This window comes from Saccoglossus kowalevskii, chromosome 3, assembly GCF_978046115.1.
Source record: "Saccoglossus kowalevskii chromosome 3, keSacKowa6.1, whole genome shotgun sequence".
In the NCBI taxonomy this organism is placed as follows: Eukaryota; Metazoa; Hemichordata; class Enteropneusta; family Harrimaniidae; genus Saccoglossus; species Saccoglossus kowalevskii.
Window position 1 is genome coordinate 15,152,038 of NC_140643.1, and position 25,607 is coordinate 15,177,644.

Below are 25,607 nucleotides of genomic sequence, written 5' to 3' on the forward strand. Positions count from 1 at the left end.
GGCATTTCAGGACTTCGAGTGTTATTGGAACTGGAAGTAATTACAATCTGTATTTAATCCTCGACCTTCAGAAATATGAAAGAATAGAACAATTCCGGATTTTTTTAAAAATAAATATAGTCGCCAAATTACGTTCTCAACCATGTCAAGCACAACAGTGACAAAACACATTCCATGTTTCATAACCCCATGGCAAGTAGTCTTCACAAAATCACAGTGATCATAACAATTGGAACGTCTAAATACCTAAAATTTATGTTTCAGGGATTTACGACACAATCCGATTGTCCTCTACATGGAGTATACGTTCAAAGAATTGTCTCAATTGAAAGTTCTGTAAGTAAAATTCAACAGAATATCTGAACACTGATTAGAGGAAAAGCATACATTGAAACGTTAACATGGTCAGAGAATTTCCACCTAACACAATGACATCAATGGCTTGTGTTTTAGAGGGATGCGCCATTGACACCTATTACACAGTCAAGCAACTATACGGGCTCATCAATTCAATGTGTCACTGAATACGTAGTGTGTCTAGTGATTATTTACACCGTCAATTGTGTGTATGTGTGTCCGATCTGTTCTCACTTCACCAACTACACTATTTTTAGTTTTACAGATGATGTCACCATTTGTTGTTTGAGTGAGTTTGTGCAAATCACACTTGAAGAATGCGGTCCAGCGGTAATCTGGCCATCACATTGCCAGTCCGATCTTTTATCAACCAATGTTTTGCAAAAAGCTGTTTGGATAATCGCCGCTCTAGTTATAGTAGCTAATGCATATGTGGTCATCTACAGATTAACTCGACAATCGAAGTCGACGGTTGATTCAACGTTTACAACCATCTTGGCTATATTTGACATGCTCATGGGAGTATACTTGCTTGTAATTGGGTACGCTGATACATATTATCGAGGAGTTTACCTTTTCTATAATCGTCGGTGGAGCGAGAACATACTGTGTACCGTGGTTGGAATCATTGCAAAGACTTCGAACCATATGTCCCTGTTGCTTCTTTCGGCTATGACTGTCGATCGCACATTAGTGATAACTTTTCCCATGAAACAACTCCGGCTAGACGTCGCCAAGTGCAGAATGCTGATAGGGGGGTTGTTCTGCCTGGTGCTACCGAGTGTCACGCTCCTGGCTTACTACACGCCTCAATTCGGAAGCATGTTTTACGGTCAAAACGAAATGTGTTTAACCGTGATTCATCGTCCTAGTATACAGACAAGGTGGGATTATTCTTTCATTTCATTCATGGTGGTCGACGTCGGCTGTGGTATCACAATAACTGTTTGCTACCTGATTATGTATCGCGCAATCGTTGGTCACCAGTCGGCTGTTAGGAACAGTAGGAAGAAGCGTTTGCAATTGAAAACTGTATTCAACATGGCCGTTATAGTAATGAGTGTTCTGGTCGCCTGCTTGCCATTCACTGTTCTAACAGTGTGTGGACTGTTTGGTGTAGACGTGGGCTCTGTCGTGAACGGATGGGTTGTGGTTATGATACTCCCTGTCATATCGTTGACCAACCCGTTGATATACACTGCAGTTGGGCATATACTCGAAGCATGGACTGCAATGAGGTTATACATGAGAATGAAATTCAAAAAGCAGGAAACATTGGGTATGTTATAATTAACACAGACCATGTTCCCCTTATGATAATATGATAGATTACAACATGCTTGGTCTGAATCTAGGCATCTGATCGACAGAAGCTAGGTGTTATATATATTCTATAGCCGCGAGCACGTTGATTTCGCGTTCAAGGGTCGAAACAGAACACTGGTTTTGATATAATATGCACCAAAAAGAGAACTTATTGCTCCTTATATAGAGTATTTTAATTACGATTGTTTTGAAATAATATGCATCATAAAGACTACGGCCATTGTTGCGCTCTATTGTATATCAATGCTTGGTTCACAGTGTAATGTACAACCCCTGACACCTATTGACATTTCTAGTGTATGTATCATAACTATATCTTGCTTGCTGTCCCTTGTTATCTTTATATCATGCAGTAATGTGACTGCCATATAGTATAGTATAGTAGCCAGTCACAATCTCCCAAAACCCTATATGATGAAATAGTCCTTGCTAAATCTGAATCTCTTTTGCAATAATCTGTATGCATGTTTTCTAAAGTGAAAACTCACCCGTTGCCATGAGCACATTTGTGACCCAATTCATCCTAAATATTCATAAGAACTCACGGTTTGAATAAGTTTGTTTTCAAATTAAAACACAAAACACTACACACATTAATTTTTTGATTTGTGTATATTGATGTCCCACCTACAGATGAACTCAAACAGCAATTTCACAATACGTTTTGAAATGTTATCTTTATTTGCCATAAAGACAATGTCATTTGAGTAGATGTAAGATATTTAATAACCGAACTTCTTCATTTATTAATCTTATTAGTCAATGAAGTAATTGTTTTTAAAAAAAATGAGATAACAAAAATAAATTAATGTAACCAATGCTCATATAAATGAGATTCTTGAAGATATTAACTATTGAATGCAGTGCACAGATTTAATTAGTTTCTACATGCCAAATTAAATGAAAAGTTTGTACAAACCAGTAGAGATAACGTACCCAACCGTAGATATGTTAACAAAAGTCGTAAATGAACAAGCGCTTTACAAATCTATTAAGTTGTCTAAGCCTATACAAACGATATAATAAATTCGGTATTGTAGGCGCACTCATATTCTCTATCACACCACCTCATGTTATATTCCTCTTCACATCAGGAGATCTGTTTGTTGATATACTGAGAACATATCTCTGGGAGTGTCGGATGTACTGGCCTCTGACGCAGAAATCCGTTCTGAAAGCAAAGACCTATACAATGAATTCGGTACATAATACATATAACACCGCCACTAAGACAAGACTAATCGAAGACGTATCAGCTGCTGTAGATATACTGCATGAAGAAGGCTACAGTCATCTGAAATTATCAGAAAATATGATCATTGTAAGTTAGCTTTTATTTTCTTCGTTCTGAATTGTTTATATAAATGTGAAGTTTGCCGCGTTCGGCATACTCCAGTGGCACGTGGATTTTAATGTGCTAGATTTGACCAAGAATGTTGATTACCATCACTGATGACACTGGAGTCAATAATTCAACAGTTTCATCTTAAAACTAGTAATTGTTCACAGTAAACAGTTGTGTCCATACCTCAGACATAGTGAACTGAGCATTTTTCTGTCGAAGCATAGTGGCCTTAGCGAGATGTGAATAAAAACGAAGTAATTTTTTTTTGTAGACTAACCCACATGGCGCTGTCTTACTACTTGGTAGTTCTCTGAAGGAAGCTTCTGATTACAATATAGAAGAAGATTTGCAGAAGTTAAAAGAATTGAAACACCGATTAATGTGTGCAGAACATAAAGATGATAGGAACAACTAAACAGTATTTTTTGTTTAATTATTTTGTAAAATAATATTTCATAGAAAAGATCATATGGTAAATATTATATAATAGTATTTTCAGATAGAAATTTGACAAGAATATTTAATGTGTGGGGATTTTGATGTTGGTAATTTGTTATTGACATTACTATTAGCTATATCAATAATACTAGTAATTACACAATTCGTGCGTGATTTACAATTCTCAGTGAATTTCCAATTATTTTGGCCTGATTGGCTGAAAATCAGACTATAGAGTACGTATACTCTTCTAAGTAATCAAGCAGTCGGGAATATAAATGATAACATGTTGAATAGAGGATGTGTCAGCAATAATAATTGATTTTATTTCTTTTTTGTTTCACATATTTTATTATTTATTGGATTTATATATTTTGTAAAATCCTAGTATGTGCTAGAAATTTATTGAGTGCACTTTTAGCATTTTGCATTAGGTGTTATAACATTTAAGAGTGACATAACAATGAGGTCATTGAAACGTACGCCTGTCTAAAAAAATAGCAAAATGACGTCATTCTAGGAAAAATAGGCAGTTTAACGAAAGCCAATATACAGTAGACACATTTTGTTTACAATCAGTCAAGAACCAATTAATCGTAGTGGACAACAATTTGTTCGGAACTGAGAAACAAAACTGTGGTATAGTTCATGATATACTACAAATTTGCAATATTGTAATACAGATATATTTGACGACGATTATTTCTGCCAATCTTGAATACCAGATATATAATGAAAAAAATGTGTATGCAAACAGTGTTGGTTTCATAATAATAGTGCACCATTATAATAAGGACACAATTCGGTTCACTCAAATCATTAATGGGAGGCAGTCGTCCCGCAGCGTGTTAAAAATACATTGTGTATTTACCGGTACATGAAATTCGAACACGCACTGCGCGACGACCACCGCGCTTTAGCAACAATTACTGCGATCGTTTTGAATGTTACTTGACAGACTATGTCGGTTTCCGCTACACATTTCAAATAAATTACGCCCTTTAGGAACGAAAGGCATCGATGACGTCACTTGATAATGATGGAAATCGAGTAAATGCGACTGATGCGATGTGTCCACGCTGTATTTTCACTCGCTTTGCTCGTGCGAATACAACCACAGAATATACCGCATCACGTGTTCAATTAATTACCATACTCCACATAAATCAGGGCGTGGCTATGATGACGTTCTAGTATTATTATTATTATTATTCTATTATTATCAACTTCCATAGTTATTTCATTACTCTTGATAATCTTGCCAAAACTTGCTTTACTAAACACCACAGGACAGGACAGGACAGGGTACAATGATTGTTTTCTATTTTTTAATAAACGGTAGACTCACACATTATTTATATATAATAGCTCCCTCTATACTCATTTCTGTGAATTTATATGTGATGCTGCCACCGAGGGCGCCTAATGATACAATACGATGAACCACTGAAAAGGGGGACGATTTATTCACGTTGAATTTTCCATCTTGTATTCAGCTTGCTTGCTAATAACCAGACTTAACATTTTAATAAACGTATATTTAAATATGTTACAACATAAATGCTCTATAATGTCTTATTGTATTACATAATGTCCTTTCTTTTAATTATTGTGCTGCTCATGTAAGCGATGGCAAAATCCCACATTTGATTCAACATTTTACTCATAAATGTGTATCCGCAAAATAGTTGAAAGCATTAACACTGTGTTGGCACTCGCAACACGTGAATTCGATCACTATGTATACACCAGTGACTAACATTAGCACATCACAGCTGAAATCAATACAACCTGTCACTGAAGTAATCCCTACACTTGGGACAGAATTTGTCTACACATCATCCCGTACAGTTGATTGCTGTTGGTGATGATAATCATTTAACATCTGGGATGATGACTCACCAAATAGATTCGACATAATATACTCTCCCGCAGGATGTGGCTTAGAGCATCGATCGGATGTTTACGTGTTAAGGTGCTGAAAAGAATGATAGCCTCAGTAGCCTCAGTGATCCAAAAAAACTATGTGCGCTTACAAATCAGTTTTGGATGCATTCCAAAGAGGCAAATCTTTGGTACATTTGTCGCCACCGTCCTTAGCGTCTGTAAAGTTACTACTTTCGCCTTTTTATTTAAAATGATATTTTATTATCACACAAAACTGAAAACAAATCAATTACAATTGTTTTTTTCATAGGGCCATGGACAAAAATTCAATTTAATTTAATTTTTTTTAAATAAATCTAAATCAGGTCAAATATGGTGTTACCTTTTCACGTGGAAAATGCCAACAACCGTTAAAAAAATAATATATTGATGTATAACTTTTGTTTTGTTTAGAAATAATGTACATGTGTCGCCGAGCTTTGTCCGTAAGTTACGCACCGAACGTATCCAATCTTAGGCATTGTTTCTAAGCAATGCCGTCGCATCGACCTCCTCTGCGCGTCGGTCGATACTCCCGCTGTACTGTATTCGTGCATACTTTGAGGTATCCTCGTAATAACCTTATATTATTGCACTGGTATTGTATCATGTTCCGTGCGTGTCTACAATGTTGTACTAGACTTCAATGTGTACCGGGCGTGTTCATGTAGTTACAGTCCAGTTAGTAGAAAAACACATAGAAACAATGTTGTGTGATATAATGATAAATGAGCAAATCTGGCCAAATATTTGTATAATTTGCCATATTGAGGATAGTTTCCATAGCACATGGTGATATTATTCAATTAAGTATTATTTCAATTTTAACCTATTTATTAAATGTAATTCTGGACAATAACAATTACCATGACAGTAACGATATACACATTATTTGTGACATATTTTATCTGAACAATCAATGACAAAAAGGTTTTAAAACTAACAAAATGTCCGCCACTTTTTATTCATGCGTTCTGATTGACCAGAGGCGGCGGCACGACATTATGCATGAGGGGGCAAGATCTGCCTACCAACCTTGCGCCAAAGGCGCAATCTTACTAAGAGGTCCGGGCATGCTCCCATTTGAAAAAATTGAAATCTAGACTCTCTGAAACTCTATTTCTTACATTTTGAGGGGCAAATGTTGCTGAAACAAATGTTGCCCATTCTGCCGCCCTCCCTGTGCCGCCGCCGCTGTTGACTCTGTAAAATACGATATATTTTGAACAATTCAGCGATTGAGTGAATAATACTACGTGACGCAGTGACTCTTACTTTACTTCGGTTTACTCCCCCTTTGCTAGTGTGAGCTTCGGCGATTGACAACATGATGAGCAGCAATAAACATACTATAGACTACCTAATCAACAATTTGCCAACCCACCTGGGTGAGTGAGAACCAAATGTAATGCCAAAGTTTCGCAGATTGGAATTTCGGAAAATAATCGCAATTTTTGGTCAAATTATCCTCACATATTGGGAGATGTCGAATCGGTAGATTAAAAAAAATGCAACACAACATGAAAGAAGATTTCCGGAATTTATCAAGCAACTTGCCTGTACATTAATACTTGAAACACAGATACATAATTCTGTTACTGTACAAAGCCGTCGGCGTACGTTATCGTCATGTGTATTGTTAATGTACAGTGAAGCGAATACAACAAACGCACGTCACCAGGTACAGCGCTGTGGCAAGAACAACGTAACCTCATTTAAATAGATATATACCAATCATATGAATGTTTGATTTACATTTAAGTGGAAATTATACGTCATAGCGATTACGACAGATTGGTTTTTGAATCACGAATTTGCGAACTAATCGCAGTTGGTTCTCGTCATGTCTCGTAAATAATCAACATCGCAATCCAATATGTACTCCTTGTTTTTCCATCTTGTCATGTAAAATGATATTCAGCGGAAAGTCAGCTTTGATTTAAAAAAAATCATTCTATCATTGGCTGGTGATACCAAAAAATTGTGCTATTATTTTATTTATCATTGAAGCAGGCCTAGGGCCTGGCACTGTGTGCGGCAATCCTTTATAGAGATTGTAACAGCACATGGAGACGATTGCGCATTAGTATTAGGGCGAACGGGGTCAATTAGAGTTTACACCATGCGTATCGACATATGGGGTAGGTGACGTCATACTATAACATCGAATAAGATGCTAGGTCATCCAAACAACAGAAGTGACACATATACACACCCTGTTGCAATGGATGCTACTGTCGGTGCACGAAGCAATCGGCTTACGTTACCTTTATATGTATTATTAATGTACAATAAGGCGAGTAAAACACACGCACTGCACCTGGTACAGCGCTGACGCAAATACACCGCAACCAAATCTATACATACATAACCTAAGCCGTATTACACGAGGCATCGCGTAGCTTGCAGATGACAACATTTGTCATGCGAGACAACTGAAGACACGACCCGTCGCTCAAATCACCCGTTTTGCACATGTATTTGGCGGAATAATATCGTATCGCCCATTCCTTGCCGCGCATTTTCAATTGTTGGTGACCATTCTGGTGGTATATTATAGATGAATGTTAATCGTTTTCACTTTAACACCAGTAATCTAAAACGCGTGAAAAAATATATTTATTTCTTAATTATACTCAATTTAATTCAAATGACATTTTTAATGACACGGCAGCAGGGAAAGGAGATGTTGCCATGGTTATCATACTTATTTATAATTTTCATCAAACCAATTCTTTAATTCATACTGCTTGTCATAAGCAAGTAAACCTAACACAAGACTTTCCTCAAAACGTTTTCAACACAATCAAATGAAATCATGAAAATGATAACTGTCGTCTAAATAATAAATAAATTTTACCTATTAACCAATATTCAAAACTAATAGCAATTGCATTCCGGATAGGTACGACGTTATTTCGTGCATTGGCGAAGGTCAAAATGACGAACTGTGTTCACGAGGCAACTGACTGCGGCAACAGGCAACTAGTTGCCTCAAAACCGCCATGACGTTTTTGTTTTCATTCTTTTTCTTCAACGGTGACATTTTAATGATATTAGGCAAAGTCTGTTTTAATGTCAATGTTATTAAGACTAAATGAATTAGTTAATAGTAATTTATTGACTTGCTTTATTTGCAATTAAACTATTAAATAATTAATGTGTTACCATCCCACCGCGCTTTCGCTAATATGCGATAGTGGGTGTTCAAGAAAAATACGGACGCTGGAGGAGACGCTGGCGTATTGGTATAAAAACGAACGTGGTCAATTAAAGTTCACACCATGTGAATCAAGACATTGGGTGGGTGACGATATTACTTGTCCGCATTGCTTATATATGGCATTATTGACAGTTTCATGATTTTATTTATAGGTAGCTACAATCAGCTGGTTTTTGGCTTGACACTTGATCGACGTGATTTATTAAACGTGTAACTGTATCAGTAATACAATCACAAAACACACGAGAAAGTAATCAAGTGGGAAAAGTCCATTGAACAAGACGTCATATAGCTGGCTCTATATTCTCGCGATGGTTCTTTGCCGAAAACCATCAAAATCTCGCGAGTCATTACTGTCTGTGGATTCGAGTTGCGCTATCGTTTATACTTTTTGATCCTGGGTCAAACAATAACACCGGGTATATATTGGATCGTTGCAAAGATCAAATACCGCAAAATATCACCACAGCTAAAATATTATTAAACATTAGAAAGTTATTTATTTAAATGATACTATAAACATACTTGAAAAGAATTTAAATCTCACACGTACATATAAAACTAATATTTACTTAATATTATTCGAGCGACATAGTGATGATGTGAATGTCACATACATCATTGTGATAATTTACATAAACACTTATTTTCAGCAAAACAATATTTAAAGAGCATTTTATTAGTATTTCCGGTATTCACGCGGGTTTGTGACTTGTCATTGACTACATACAAAATGCCTCCTCGTTGGAGGAACGACAGAATGAACTATGCAAACACACCGATTAATGGTGCGTACCAGAAATTCAATGTATTTTATTTACCAGAATAATAAGCAGGATGTGTATCGATATGGAACACCAAAACAAAATATTTCAAAATATTCCCATTATCTTTTAACTATATCCTTTGCACTGTTTAAAAAGCTTGTTTTTATTTGCTCCGTGAAGTCGTAGCTTGTGATAGAACGTTATTTTCAGATGACTAGCATTTACATGCAGGCTAGAATGCGAATTTACTTTTTCTGCCTAAAGATATAGCTGACTTCAATGGCTTACTGTTGAAAATGTAAGCTATTCGACCCAGTCAAATTACTAATAAGCCATAGAATGTAATGGAAAGTAAACAATTGCCACATTAATTCGCTATTGCTGGGTATAGCGTCAATTAGTGTTCGATGTGACTTGTGATATCCCACATCTATTACAGTATCTAGTACAGTACAGTATTACGACTCTTTCTCTGCGAATCACCGCAGTTTTGTTTTTCAAATGCAACCTGTCCATATCTTGTATGAGACTTCCTGTGTATGTGTTACTTCATGTATTTTGTAAAAATGTATATGGTAATTTAGTGTTTCCGACAGCATATGGAACAAGACTGTTCTGGGTTTCGTCATCCATTTGGGGGGGGGGGTAATGTAAATCAAGTTCAGATTAAATTAAACGGGTTGGAGGCCATTGGTGTTTGTTATCTGATACGTATGTTCTCAATTTGGTGACGGCCACCTTCGATTTCAATCAAAACAGTACCTTTGCCAACGTACGCAAGTTTACTGGTGATGACCACACAAAAATGATATGAATTAACCGTGAATGAATGGGTAAATACAGGTAACTGGCATTCGTGTGGTTCAACAAACGTATTCGATTAGTGATAATCAAACTGAACTTCTATCAAGGTGATTGTGATTTATGTCATATGACAAGCCAATAGCAAACATCTCGTCCCCGCATGTGGTTTATAGTGAAAAGAGATGTTTTTTGTCGTTTTCTATGTGCACCTGGATCTCGGACGGAATTCTTTCACTTTGCATGTCCACAGTATCACAAAAAACACTGACATGCTCGAAAGAAACAAGCAGGTGCCAGTGCATCGAGGTTCGCAATGATTACAGACAATAAGACAGTGAAAGCAGATAGTATTCACATAAAAATAGAGAACAATTGGCGTGTTTAGTTTGCCCTCACAATGCACATGCAATTACATGTTCTAAGGCGCCGAATCTGAACTTGTTTTAGTGGTGCCCAATCATGGTAATAGTGATCAACGTACGTTTCGAAGAACCACTAGTATCTTGGATGTATGATAACAATCGAACTCTCTTGTCAATTGAAATGCAATTAATATACTGTATATATAATTAAAATGGTGAACACTACTTTATTTCTGTAACTAACCAAGCAAACAGCCGATGTTTTTTGGATATGTTGATTTTGAACGGAGAGGCGTTTATCATATCTCATTCTGTTCCTATCAATCAGATTCTTGACAATGTCTAATTTTAACTCCTGATAGTGCAATGTCTTCTAAACCCGTCAAGTCAAGAGAGCACACGAAATAAATCAGATAGTAGTTGAGAATAATTCTAATACGCAATTAATCAAAGGGTGCAGTTAATACAATTTGAGGTCACAAATTAAATTAAATAACGAGAGCAAAAAATAAGATATGGTGCATTTATAATGGAAATCCTGCAAACGTACTCCTAGTAGATGCATGCAATTAGAACACTACTCCCTCGTTATGTGTTCATTTGTTTCATATAAGCTATCTCAGTGATTTTAATCAAAGATACGATCGTGACCTTTTATCGACCACAATAAATTTCTTTACTTCATGCTCTCGTTAATAAGAATAAATGAGCCAAATTGGCATCTTAATTCTCTTTAGCTGTCTTTATCAAGACATATACATGAATTCTCGTTTTGGACGTCTAATTTTCACGTTGTTATTATGTCTTGTCAATGATTCGTTTATGTGTTACCTCTCGAGTATGGTGTATATTTATCAGTCGTGCACAGGCATGTCAGGTGCAGCTGACAACCGCAAAACGTATTTTGTATCGATCGAGTGATGAACTGTATCATTCGTAAGGTAGATGGGTGTATGGATCGGCGGGATTACATTTTTATGCGGCGGTTTTTATAAAGGCATTATTAAAAGTTCACAGAGTTTATTTGGAAATCTACTGCTGTTCTGCAAATTCGATTGTGGGAATGTCTGTTCAAATGTACATATGCTAGTTTTTCACTTCATACTACCGCAATGGTTAAATACAATTAATTAAATACAATTTCAATAATCCATGAGAATACATTGTATATCAATTACAATACAAATGTATTACTTTGACAGACGTATCTACCAATGTGTATGATATATATATATATATATATATATATATATATATATATATATATATATATATATATATATATATATATATATATATATATATATATATATATATATATATATATTACATAAAACGTCGTTCAATAGATTTTGTTTAATATTTTTTTGCATGGTATTTTGTAAGATTTAATAATTGTATAAATGATACAGTGTTTGTTTTGGGATATATAATGCTGTATTTATGACGATGTATCAATAACATAAATTTTCAATTATCATGTCGAGGCGTTTCTGCGCATGTCCACCAAAGTGGGCACTTTACACTTGGTAAGAATACGCACTATTATTATTATTACATTACGCGGAGTACATATGTACATCTGCGTCAGTCATTTACTCGTGTACAAGTGTCAAGGCAAATACTTATAATATATATATGCACAAGTATAAATTACATATTTCTTATAACTTTGCCTATCTTTCTCTGTACAAATTAGTGTGAATCTTCTTATTGACCGTCATCACAAATGACATTTGACCTCATACCTGACGCGAATCACAAAATGATGAACGGTGAATGTTAACGACATATTTTTTTGTGTTTGTATTTGAACGAATTTGCTTTTTGTATGTTTTAACCCTTTACTCAGCTTCATAAAAAGGACAGGAAATATGAATTACGTAATATGAATTACAATTTCTAACATTCTAGCATAGTGAATATTATTTTCCTGGTGAATGTTATTCCGCAAGCTCGATTTCAATTTGTTTTGTGATATTGTGGTATATATGTGAAACACGGTACATTGAGTCTCATTGTGATGGTGTGATGTGAAGGGGTACTATTCGTATTTATGCAATGCATGCCTTTACCGATGTGTACATGTGTGAAAATCGCTTAATCGATTACAAATGCCGGTTCTCACTTATCACGACGTGCATTTCTAATTCTAAAATCGTATATACACACAATTGCTTACGCCGATTTGATTAGTGTCACACTATGTCTATGTTGTTGAGCTGAATAGGAAAGTAAAAAAAAAAACTCGATAATCCTCAATTTGGATGCAGCAGCAGACTCACGTTTGTCAATTCGTTGAATATTGAATTTAAATGGTAATTCGGTGACACAGAGGTGTTACCGGTCGGATTTCGCAAATTCTATTTAATTAATATGACTACCGTTTAGACAATGGTCGGTGACTCATTATTTTTATTTGTAGAAATTAGCTAGTTGATCACATGATTGCAACTTTTACGGTGTCGTATTTGTATATTTTTGTGTGTGAACCTTTCTTTTTATAGCACGTACAACCAGAACATGCAATTTTAAATTAAACTGCGCTAACAAAAATTAAAAACGCGAACGGGATTCTCCATTGGCGAGTTTATTAATGATCATTACCCCGAGTTTCAAAGATTTTTGTTTTTTTATTATTTTTGTAAGAATGATGTTTTACTTTATCAGCCTATGTACTTCAAATATACAATTTTCTGGAAAACAAAATAAGTGTTATCCATTTTATATAAATACTTATAGATAATAATTGTCCAGTGTACCAAAAACGAGAAAATTCTCAATGTTTTTGTGAAACTCGATCGATCATCCTTTGTATCAATAATATGACTTTGAGTGTATAATACATTTGTGATAACATATAAAACGCTACGCAGAATAACACACCAGACAGACTGACGTCTATTTTAGTCTCCAAAGAACCAGATTACGTTGTCTTGATAATACTGCGTGTTATTAAAGGCAATTATATTTGATATACATCAAGTTGACGTGGGAAATTGACAAGAGAATCCCCAATCTAACACTGCTTTACATATTTATTAGGCAAATCGTTCCTACGTGTATAATAATCGATGTATGTAGACAATTGCAAGTTTAGCGAATCACTGATTTGTTAGAGATATATATCCGCTACTACTATGATTACTTTCCTGGAGAAGATGCGTATTAAATGAAATTATTACTACCGTTTTCACGCATTAATATAACGCTACTTTACACTATTAACCGAACTGTCAGATTTCATTTGAATCGCGTCATTATACCCGTCATCACGGGGTCTTTATGAAACGTGCGGATTAATAAATTGCACACAACTTTAATATGATCCCCACTTCTGCTGAATTTATAAATCCCAGGCAGTTGTTGGGGCAAAGTTCACAGACGTGATACAACGTTCAATGCGACTAATGTCAGCTGCGTTGTGAAAGTAAAGGTGTTTTTACCAGGTACCTTGATTCCAAGCACGGATAACTTAGAGTATTTAGTATTTTAGTGTTCGATATATCAGGTTTATTATATACCCACACCATTTTTGGGGGGCGAACAACATTATTATCAATATTAATTATTGATACGAACTAAAAAAGTAGCTATACGCTTTTCGAGTCAATGCTCTGAATTATATACCGATGTGTTCTCCTTCCAAAAATTGAAACACTATCGTTCAACTGTGTCGGTGAATGTATCTCTGCATGTCATGCTCCGCTGGTTTCAACAGCACAGACCTCTGATCCCCAGTGTAAACATTCTACTCACGTTTGAAATATATTTGCTACGTATACGCTAGTTTTGTATTAGTTAGAGAGGCTAGGTTATGTTATATATTCCATAAATATATTTCAAGCACTACAGAGTGTTGACAGTTCCATCAATTTTAAACACAATATTGAATTGTCCACTCACGTTCACATGTTTCAATATGGCACCTGCGTTTATTTATGTGATAACTAGAAAACTATGACACGTTTGATATTGCTTGTCATTTATACATACGCTTGCTTGTAAACATCTTTTTGTCCGGGCCGCGATGAAATGTGACAATTAGTCGTATTTTCCAGCAGTGTTAGCGATACTAGGTTGTTGATAGGTGTCCATTTTATTCTATTACTGTTACCACTCAAAAGCCGCGGCTATGTTTACAACGCGGCGCCCAGTACACCGTTATCAAGAGTCGATACGTGTATCTGCTTGTATAAAAAAACACATGAAATCGTGGACAATTTATTGCTATAGAAAATTGCGGGTGGAATAAGCTCCAAAGTAGACATGTTGGCGCCTGAAAATTACCTCTTTATGTTCAAAAAGTCCAAACAAATATATCGTAAATACCACACAAATATCGGCGTCGTGCATTCTGAACACATGTATGTTTTCCATGAAGGCATGTTTATAAAAAAAAGTACGATAACTATCACAGAGTACGTGGGATGGAAATCCTACGAGAGACTTCCACGATGGCGATGATGTGATTGACCTCAGATCGTGCACGCATGATGACCCACACCCGGTATTCTGCAATAATAACGAGCTCATCTCGATCGGGTTCCCCCTGGAGATACAGTAATGTGGATTCTACCCCTCCCCTATTAAAGAATTGATGATGGGTCGTATATTTTATCCGTGCTAGTCATAAAAAAAGATGTGCTTCACAGAGCAACAGGCCTGTTGGACGCTTTTACTGGTAACGATGTTAATTACATTCTTGAACCCTAACACTCTTGCACAGATAACCGTGAAGTTGAACCCTGGGAGACGACGAATGCATGCTAACTTATTGAGATTTCTGCGTATCTGTTTGACACTGTTAATATATACATATTTACCATGACAATTCATTGTTACACACGTTTGTAAATGTGTTAATCTAATTACCGTGTGGATTAAGGTGATGTACTTTGACGTAGTCTGTTGTCTGCTAATTAGCATCCCGAAAAATTCCTATTTTTATAAGGATCATCACCGGAAATATTATTCCTGCTTTGTCAGGGAGCTTCCGCAAATGCGCCAGGCTTGTCAGTTAAGATTATAAGTAATGTCACGTGGAATTCTTTAATGACTGCGATATACCTATCACGGCTTTTGAAAGCTATGTTTAAAGAAAAAACACAAATTATTATCAATAGTATTTTCAGAGACCATCGAATATAAAAATTGTTGTTACTGGGACACAATTTCCGGCTGCTAGTATGTGCAGTAGAATCCTTTATTTGTTGGTGCACCGCTAATTGCGCGCATGGAAAATAAACTGTGATCAGTACACCCGCACGCTCATAATCAGAGCATTTGGATCACTTCATAGTTTATAGGAATTATCGTATTATTGCACAAATTTGATTTAAAACTATCCATGGAATAAATTAATGTTAATCATACCTGATTATGACGTTATTTGTATTATTTTATTAACGATTCGGGAAAGTATTAAATTACTCATAAACTATGGGATTTACCTGTGCGATTAATGGAATGTCTCGGTGAAAGCGGCTACACAAGTTATAACATAACGTTCCAAACGTTATTCACTTTTCAACCTCCGCAAACTGCCGTGTTTTCTGTTTGAGTACTTATTCTCAGCTGACCGTTGAACACTAGCTAGAATATGCGGAGTAATCGAATATGGGGTGATATTTTACTGTATGGTCTATATCGTTTCATTAATGATATAATATTTCTATACCTTAGTTAAAACCAGCCAGTACATGGTGAACAAATCAACGATAACGAACAAACAATCCCGGGAAATTCAGGTCTGTGATGTCATAATTGGGAACAGAAAACCTACACAAAATACATGGTACTCCCGTAATAGGATATTCACACACAACATAAATTACACGCGACCTCATGTGTATTTCTATCGTGCCATCAATGTTAGTCAGTGTTAACTGTTTACTCTTATCACCGACCTTGTGGAAACCCTGTGATTATAAGTGTAATGTACTTTCTCAGCATGAAACAATGATATCACGAATACACCGTAATAAAGCCAGCGGCCTTTTACTTTGTAAATGTGTGGGTAATTATGCATACGTACGAGTCCAGGTAACTTATGAACATCTGGCAACAATATTACCGCCATTGGTACTGTTTCATGGGCATATGCAGAAATATATTTATAATATTTCGATTGAAATGTTAGTTTGTATTCTTTATATGAGGTATTAATCAAAAGACAAAAAATCTTTCTTCGAGCTAGTAGTTGCGATTACCAGCCTAATCATGAGTCCAGTTCACTTCAAATATGTGTGATAGGTAGGTATCAATAGTCTGATCATGAAAGCAAAGTCGCAACTTAATTCATGATGTCAATCTGTTCTGTAGGGTCAACAAATTTATTTTGCCATCCTTGTATGAAACATTCGTTTAATTTGACAACTCTGTTCGCAGTTCAACGAACTTTGATACGAGGGACGAATTTTCTTTTTTTTTCCTGTCATTGTTATTGCACTGCTCAAGGATTGGAGTCAAAATATCAGTAAGACTTGAGTCCTCAGGTTTTGAAACACATAACCTTTGACCTTTTGATCATGGTGTTTTAGTTATTAATTAGATAAACTTAGTCTATTCACTTGTTTTACAGTAATGCGTAAGTCGATGGTAAAATGTACATAATCAAGTTAGTTCTCAGGAATAAGATTGTTTAAACACTCCAAAAGTCAGGTTTAATCTTGAAAATTTAAATAATATATTCATCAATGCAGTGTTCAGGTGTTAAAATGAAAAAGGATCAATATTAAAATTAATAGAAATACAATTCTAAATAATACAATATAATATAATATAATATTATATGGCTTTAAAATTTTAATTATGTGTCGTATAAATAACATATTATCTTCGAAAGAATTTGCGATTGAAGAATTGGGGAAGTACAAAAACATATGTTCCTGATGTTCATCACAGAACGGCGTAGAATGACATCGACACTTTGCCAGTGTACAAGCCCAACTGTTTCAAGATAATACAGATATTACATAAGGTTATATGTATAGTTCATGTCAAATGTCTCACTAGGCTCGAGTATGTGTTGCTGGGCCAAATTAAATGCGCTGGTAATTGTTTAATTATTTAGTCTTTTCTTCATGGTAAACGTGGTTTTTATACCAGGATGGCAAAATAATTGTGTAGATCCTCCAGAACCGATTGACATCATGCATTAGGGCGAGACTTTGCTCTCATGATCAGACTATTGATACCTAGGTATCACAAACATTTGAATTAACTGTACTAGACTCATGATTAGGCTGACACTCACAACTATTAGCTCGAAGGAAGATTTCTTGTCTTTTGATCTACCAAGAATTCAGTGGTCTGCTTGAAAATGTCATAAATATTAATATGTTGACTGTTCAGTCTAACATCGCCCACCTGCGATATCTTTAATATGTTAATGTTATGTGAACAATGGAAACGAATCACGAGATAATGAGCATTTCAGCTTGTTACCATCTACGGCAAAAATTGTTGTCATTTGAATCGAACTGTTTTTATTGAGATTTATCTAACTAAAAAATCTAAAAATATCGGTTGGGAGAAATGATATCTCTCACATTCCCTTCAAGAGGGCGCTGTAAATGAAGCAGAACTGAGCAGCCGTCGCACTATAATATTTCTCCCCGGCTTGCCGATTCATCATCATTCGCACAGTTAAAGCTACAAACATTACCCATGCCCTTTTGTATTGGGTGCGCCTTCTGCGTAGTTCTGACTATATCGTGTATGTGTGTAGCCTGTCAAGTTCGTACACAGCGCGTGCAAAGTCAAACACGTTCCAAGGTGTATTAATTTCTCTTGTAGGAGGAAGAGTGTCATAATCGGTTTGGGGGAAGGTATTATTTAAAGGCGAGTGCACCTTCATCGCCGTTAGTTGCCAAGCCTGTGGAGGCTTCCCGGCCACATTATGTTCTTCGGTTTAACGCTGTGTTAGACTCGACGCCGGTATCAGCAGTCGTGTAATCGCGCTGGGATTTAATACAGTCTTACATGGATTTCAACATACCAGTTGTGTCGACATCTAAAACGAACATCTGTATCTGTAGTAGATAGAGGAGTAATCTGACGTTGCTCGACTGCGAACTTCATAAATTTAGAGCCTTGATTTGGAAATACCCCATGCATATTACTGAACAGAAAAGCGACACAAACGTGGATAAAACACCAGAGTTGTCGCACAAAACCGCTTGCCGTTGAAACCATAGATCATTGGCAGTGTTCGTTCGTCGTTTTGATGCGTTTTTCTCACCATGGTAAAGGGGTTCACTATGGTAACGTGCTGTGGAAATAGCTACCAGGACCGACGTGCGGCTCATCATTCTAAACTCATTGACAGGGACATAAAAGCCGCAAAACAACGAGCAGATAGAGAAGTCAAATTACTGCTATTAGGTAAGCACTGTTTATTTCTAATCAGAATTAATGCTGGGATGGCAACATAAACGCAAAAAATAAAACATACGAAACTTTAACTCAATTATACTCGGTGTAGGTATAAGAGAGAAATGTATCCAAATACGCACGGATGGCGACCTTAGAATCAACTCTATATACTACGCCCATTTGATTATACCCAGTGTTAGCAGTCGTTGCGTACACCGTTACATGCAACAAAGCTAGCATATATCCCATGGGTTTGCTATGGTCACACACTCTCTAGGATTATACAGACAATAGCCGAATACTCCCTTTCTTATATAGACGAACAATCAAAATCCAACATTCGGTGTTTGTTTCATTTGCAGCCAGCAAGCCATTTATGTAGATGGTCCTAAGTAATTCAGCGATTCCTTTTTTGAACACGTTGCTAAAAATGATTAAATATTTCCGTTTTTGATGAAATAATAAAGATATAGGCAATGCATTATAAATTGAATTATCCCCATTCAAATACACAATTACCTTATATATATAATAATAGCAATCGAAGATAGAAATGATATCAACATCCAATCAGATATGTACGTAAATTTCAATCTGGCTAATGCGAACTGGGTACCGGTTGCGATAAACTCATACTTGATTCAGATAATTGTTATTTAATAAAATAAAATAAAATATAATACATATATCAATAGTAGTCAAATATGATTCAGTTCAGTTATTGTGCAATATGCGCACTACTGTTAACCTGAATGTAAAAACGTTGTTGCTCACACGTAATTGTGACGTTGCAGATTTAGCGGGGCGGAAGCGGGGGAGGGGGTAACCTAACCTAACTTAATACACCCACGTCACGTGACTGCGTTAAACCTATGAATCTTCTTGACATTCAGGCGTCTAGGTTCAAGAGAGGTAGTAAAAAATAAAATTGATTTCCAGGATTCTTCACGCACAAAAAGTTAATGCTAACGAATCAGGAGTTGCCGTGAGATGCGATAAAGTATAATTTATGATGTTGGTGAATGAATATTAATGCGTTTGTGTTTTTACGTGTGTTGCATTAATTAGCGAGCAGTTCGAGACTTCCCTCACATCATGTGTTTTGTCGTTTATTTCGTAACATCCTTATACAAAATACTTGTTAGTCGAATGAATGTACCAGGATGTGATCCCATAGAACTTGTATAAAATGCACAACAATACTGTCATGCTAGTTTTGTAAAATACATCGTTGAATCACCATGCCTATGTGTTTATTTCGTTTATATCATTTTATTTAAAAAAAAAGATTTATGATTTATCGTAAAGATAAAACAAAACATTGGTCCATAACAAAAATAATTTTCAATATTATACACCAATTTTCGTCATGTTTATCTGTTTTTGAACCTCAATAACAACTGCTTGCATTTTTACTAACGGTGGGGGTGGGGGGCTATACTCATTAATAGTGAATCTGATTTCCCGGAAAGTACCAGGATGTGTGACCTTTTGGAGGTCGTGCATAACATATGCCAATTTCTTTATATGACGCAGAATGCAAATAAAATGTATATTTATAAATACCCGTGTTGACTTTTACTATTCGTTGATAGCCCCCATGACGTTTAATTTCCAGGCATAAATCAGAAAATGAAGATGCTCATCTATTATTTAACGCCATGAATTATCAGGTGTTATGAGATAGGAGCTCGAGGTTACCAGATCGTCAATACTGATCCGAGAAAAAAAACGCTTGTGGTAATATGTAAATATGCAGAGATATGTTACACATATCATTGGAAACCGTGACGAGCAACTATGCGACAATCTCGCGAGAAATAACTGGAGCGTGTTTATGTTGATTAGTGTGCGTGCCCTTGAAGAGAACACGTCTGCGCGTTATAAGCACTAATAACAGTGAGAATTGTAATTGTTCTCCCCGAGGCACTGCATTATAGATGCATGATGTGATATAATAAAGCCGTTAGCAACGTACAGTGGTGAATTCTAATTATGTAACAGTCGCGACAACCACAACATTCAGTCAGAGTATGTCCGTTTTTGTGAATATTGATAACTTTGTATTTATTATACAAGTTTCAAAGAGTCTTGCAATAAAACATATATATATGTGTAATTTTATTATGCATAAGACCATATTTGATCTTGACATTAATAGTTGTCAATGGTTAGTTAGTCATCTCGCGGAGATACCAAACACGCGAATTGCTCAGCAGACAAAATGGAATAGTTTCCTAGAATGGAAGTCTTGTATGTATCACAATGTTACCATGTGAATGTGCTGAGAAAGTGGGTAGATTAGCGATTCATCAACACCAACTGGTCACTATCGTGGTAGATAGACAGAATATAAGAAGGCTTGTACAAAGATTCTGTAAACGATAATTTAATAACAAACATAAAATTACACATATCAAGATATAAATTATATCGTCCTGTTGTGAAAGAAAAATAAATGATACAATCGTTCATCTCACAAGTAATATACAACAAGACAATGCCAGCAAATAAAGATACTTTCTAAACAATAACTGCATAAGTATGTATGTGTGTGCCATAAACTGTATGATGACGTAATAGAGTTCTATACATGTTTAGCCATTAACCACATTCATTGATTCATTGATTTATTGATTCATTGATTGATTCATTAATTCATTCATTCATTGATTTATTCATTCATTCATTCATTCATTCTGTTGTACATTCATTCATTCATCCATTCATTCAATTGTACAGACACTGTTGCGATGCATTAAATTTCATAATTACAACACATAGACTAATTTTTATTTTGCATTACACACTTCTTCACTGTAGGCTTATGCTTTCATCTCTTGTCTATTTCTTGTATTATAATGCTGGATTCATTGCAGTCACAATATGTTCGCTGTTTAGTCCGTACGCCTTAGTAACTCTTACTCAATGTTTAAGTTTTGAAGCAGTGGTGCAATGCAGTTATTTAGTCAGATGACAGGTTTATAGCAACCTTTTTCAGTCAGCGCCTGTCCGTAGCCAACTACTATGCAATTTTTCACCGAAAATCATTTGCATCCGCTTCTCTGTGATACAGACCATGTCAGTAGATCAAGTAGACCATTATCGTAAATCACACACCATCATTGCTATGGATACGGATGATATTTCTTCCCAGAAACTAAGGTAATGATATTGGTAACGCAGAATGGATAGAGCGATTTAATTTCGACGAATAAATTTACAACATATTATGTACTGCGTAATTCAAATGTAATACTTCATAATGTTACTGTTATGGTGATATATGCAACACGCCTGGACTGATTTATCGTTATGAGGGGGAAATATTTAATGAAATCAGAAACACGATTACGATTATAGCTCATCTGCAGTAGTCGGCTTATAAAAGATTGGTTACATACGTATCATTTTCCAAAGCGTTTGTATGAAATCAGACCGATGCATTGGCGCTTAATCGTTCCTCGCCTCAAAAAAAAAAAAAAAGCAATTGGCTTAATGCAAAACAAGAATTGCAGTAAAGTAAGGCAGGATTGAAATAGATCATTTTAATAACATACTATTCACACCATGGTTTACAGGTGCATACGTACACGTCATATGAATTGTTTCAGTTCGCTGTGTTGAACTAGTACATCCAGCAATTTGTCGACACATATCAATTGGTATACGAGCAGTGACTGATAAAGTCGTATAATGAAATTATAGACACAGCGAGTGGAGTTATATAATATCCAATGTATTGTCCTTTTTAAATGGTTTATAACTGCTACCCTATCAAACTGCTGTTCATGTAGGAGCCAATTAATCATTCAACAAATGTTTGGATGCATTATATTAGATTAATATTAAATCAAAATATTTCAGGCAAAGTTCCGTTTTTTTCGCTCGTGAATGCTACTTCCCTGACACAATAGAAAACAACAAGCATTAGGTTATGAGCGCCATTCTGTAATAGTTACCATGGTTATGTAACATACAACACGTCATATGCAAATAACATGTTACATGTACAATATTGTGTGAAAAAATAAGTTATTTTGGGTTTTTTAAACAATGTATTCAATCTATGTATCTTTTTCTAGAACAATATGGTTTGAACTTGTTTACAAATAACGACTTTTTGATTTCGATGTAAATTTCCTGTTTGAATGAATTATTTATTAATCTTCAGTGGCCTATGTATGAGTATATCTATTAATCGTGTCATAAATATTGCAACGTGTACAAATTGCACGCCTGTAATCATCAATATACACCGGAGATAAGAAGAAACATTTATATATTATTTATTTGTTTTAAAACTGCAATATATTCGTTGCTATGGGCAAGGTAATGCCAAATTGCGCGTCACAGTGGCAAGGCAAATTAATATTTAGACATCTGCTGGTCGAACGCGTACTGATTACCGACGGGTCGCAGTTGATTCGAAGCTGTCAAGGCAGGATTCGATTCGTTGACTAAAAATCGCCAAAAGCAAGCTGATTTACGATTGTCTTGACTGATATGTGTTAAAATTGGGTATCCAATCGGCGTTGACCTAGGTTATATTGGCTCAAATTGCAAAACAGATGACGAGCATATGCTGTAAGACATATTACCGTTGATGAATAGTAAACAACTTTTTCTCCGGATGTCAATTTGGCGACAATAAATATCGTTTGCTTCCGATTTCTGTACAGTGGCGAGCCTCAAATACTACTCGGGCAAACTCCATTATTATAATAGGAAAGGAAAAATTATCACGTCCGCCGAGATAATTTTCGGTTGTTTGATGCCCCTAAGTCTGCACAGAGTGTCTCAAGCTAACACAAAAACACATAAACAACAATCAGCGTTTTTAATGTGACAGGTCATGAGCAAATGCACATAATTATGAAAGTATATATCAAAAGTATAAATATTTAAAGCATGTTCCACGGAAACAGATCACAACCAGCTGTTGGACTCTAACAACAAAGAACAAGCTGACCTAATTGACTTTGTTGCGTCGCAAAAAAATATAACACATAAAATAGCTGTCAGATTAAACACAGATATAATGATTTGTGTCGTGAAATCGTGAACAATATAATATAATTTACAGTCGCGTAAAAATGCATTTGTCAGATTTTATCTGAACAAATTGGGAACACGTGTTATGACAAATCATGTTTTACATCCCAAATGGCGTATATATCACAACTAATGGTTGATTCTGTCATTTATAAAGTACTTTAACTCTATTGTGGATGTGGTTATAGTCATGGCGTTAAAATAACCACACTGTCGAACATCACATATGAATATATTTATATTGTGATTTATTTTAGTGGGTTAATTTTCTACATAGTGTGACAACTTGTGCATCTCACGCTTTTGTGTACTGACAACAAGAATGTTTTTTTAAAAGCTATTCCTGTGAGCATTTGTGGTTTGTTATTTTTGTACGGACACCCCAGCAAATGCGCCATCTTGTTTATGGACAGTCGGAGTATATACACAGAAATAACAGTCGTGAATACAATTCGAAAAAATTACGTAATTTGAACATTATATCAAAAAAACATATCACATTTTGTTTTATGCCATACAACACCGATGTTGGCATTACGTTTCATTGTATCACATCATTATACACATTTTATCCAAAAAAATACCCCCCCCAATGGCCAGCAGCTGTGTTGTACCTATCAACTTTGTACACTAAGAATGTTGATGAATTATAAACAAATTAATTCGCTTAATTCGCTATAAATGACACCACTATTGTCAAGATAACGCGAGTCAGTGGCCACATATACATCTCGATAGATAGGTAACATTATCCTTATTTCACACAGATTCCTAAGAAACATATAAACACAATAAATTCTGTTATAATTTAATTATAATATAAATGTAGTGAATGTGACACAAACATTCCAGACTCTACCATAGCATTTGTGTTCGTTATTAAAACTAGTGTCAGGGAATCTGCATAATGTGGAGTTCGACGTTAACGTGCCCTTTTTTAAGCGTCGTGTTGGCACACGTTTCGAATTACGAGGTTTTTTTCACGCACGTATACGTCTAATGTTGCAAATATCGATACGGTGCGACTACTGTCACATTGTTTTAAAACGGCCAATGTTAACTTTAATATTTTTGAGAATAAATACAAACAGAAAATAATCACCTCAACAAACCTTTACTTGTCAATTTGTGTAAAAAGTTGTGAAATGTGTAAATTCTGTTATATCGCATAAATTACAATGTAAAAAGGAAGCAAACTACCCAGACCTTACATTAGAGAGGGTCAACGTAAGGACTGTTTCAAATTGCGTGACTTTGGAAGCCCGTATTTTTTTCCAAATACATATTTCGATTATACGGAGGTCAATTCGATATAAACATCATATTATAATTGCCTTACACGAATACCTTGTTAAATAGCGGGGTCATTTCTCCGTGAACAAATGCGGCAAGGGATCAAAGAGCGTACACATCGCCAATAGTCTGCACAATACTTCTCGAAACACTACTAAATAATACAGTTGATTAGAGAAGACGAATGTATGACTGAAAGCCTGTACAATCTCTACCGAAAGAAAAGATGCTCGTAGACAAGGAGCACGCAGAGTTGAATACAAAGTTAAATTGTACAATTTTCCATGTCAATTATTGGGATCGAAAACCAGAATATAATTTTCGAGTGTGTA

The 25,607-nt window shown here is 35.6% G+C and overlaps 1 protein-coding gene across 1 annotated transcript in view; it reads left to right on the forward strand.

Annotated features, from left to right (window-relative positions):
* Positions 1-18,248: 18,248 nt before the first annotated feature.
* Positions 18,249-25,607, forward strand: part of LOC100368357 (guanine nucleotide-binding protein G(i) subunit alpha-like) — a 48,785-nt gene continuing 41,426 nt past the window's right edge. Inside the window, exon 1 of the mRNA XM_002730488.4 lies at positions 18,249-18,936. Within this exon, the coding sequence (XP_002730534.1) occupies positions 18,795-18,936 (142 nt within the window). The 5' untranslated portion in view covers positions 18,249-18,794. The remainder of the gene's footprint in view (positions 18,937-25,607) is intronic.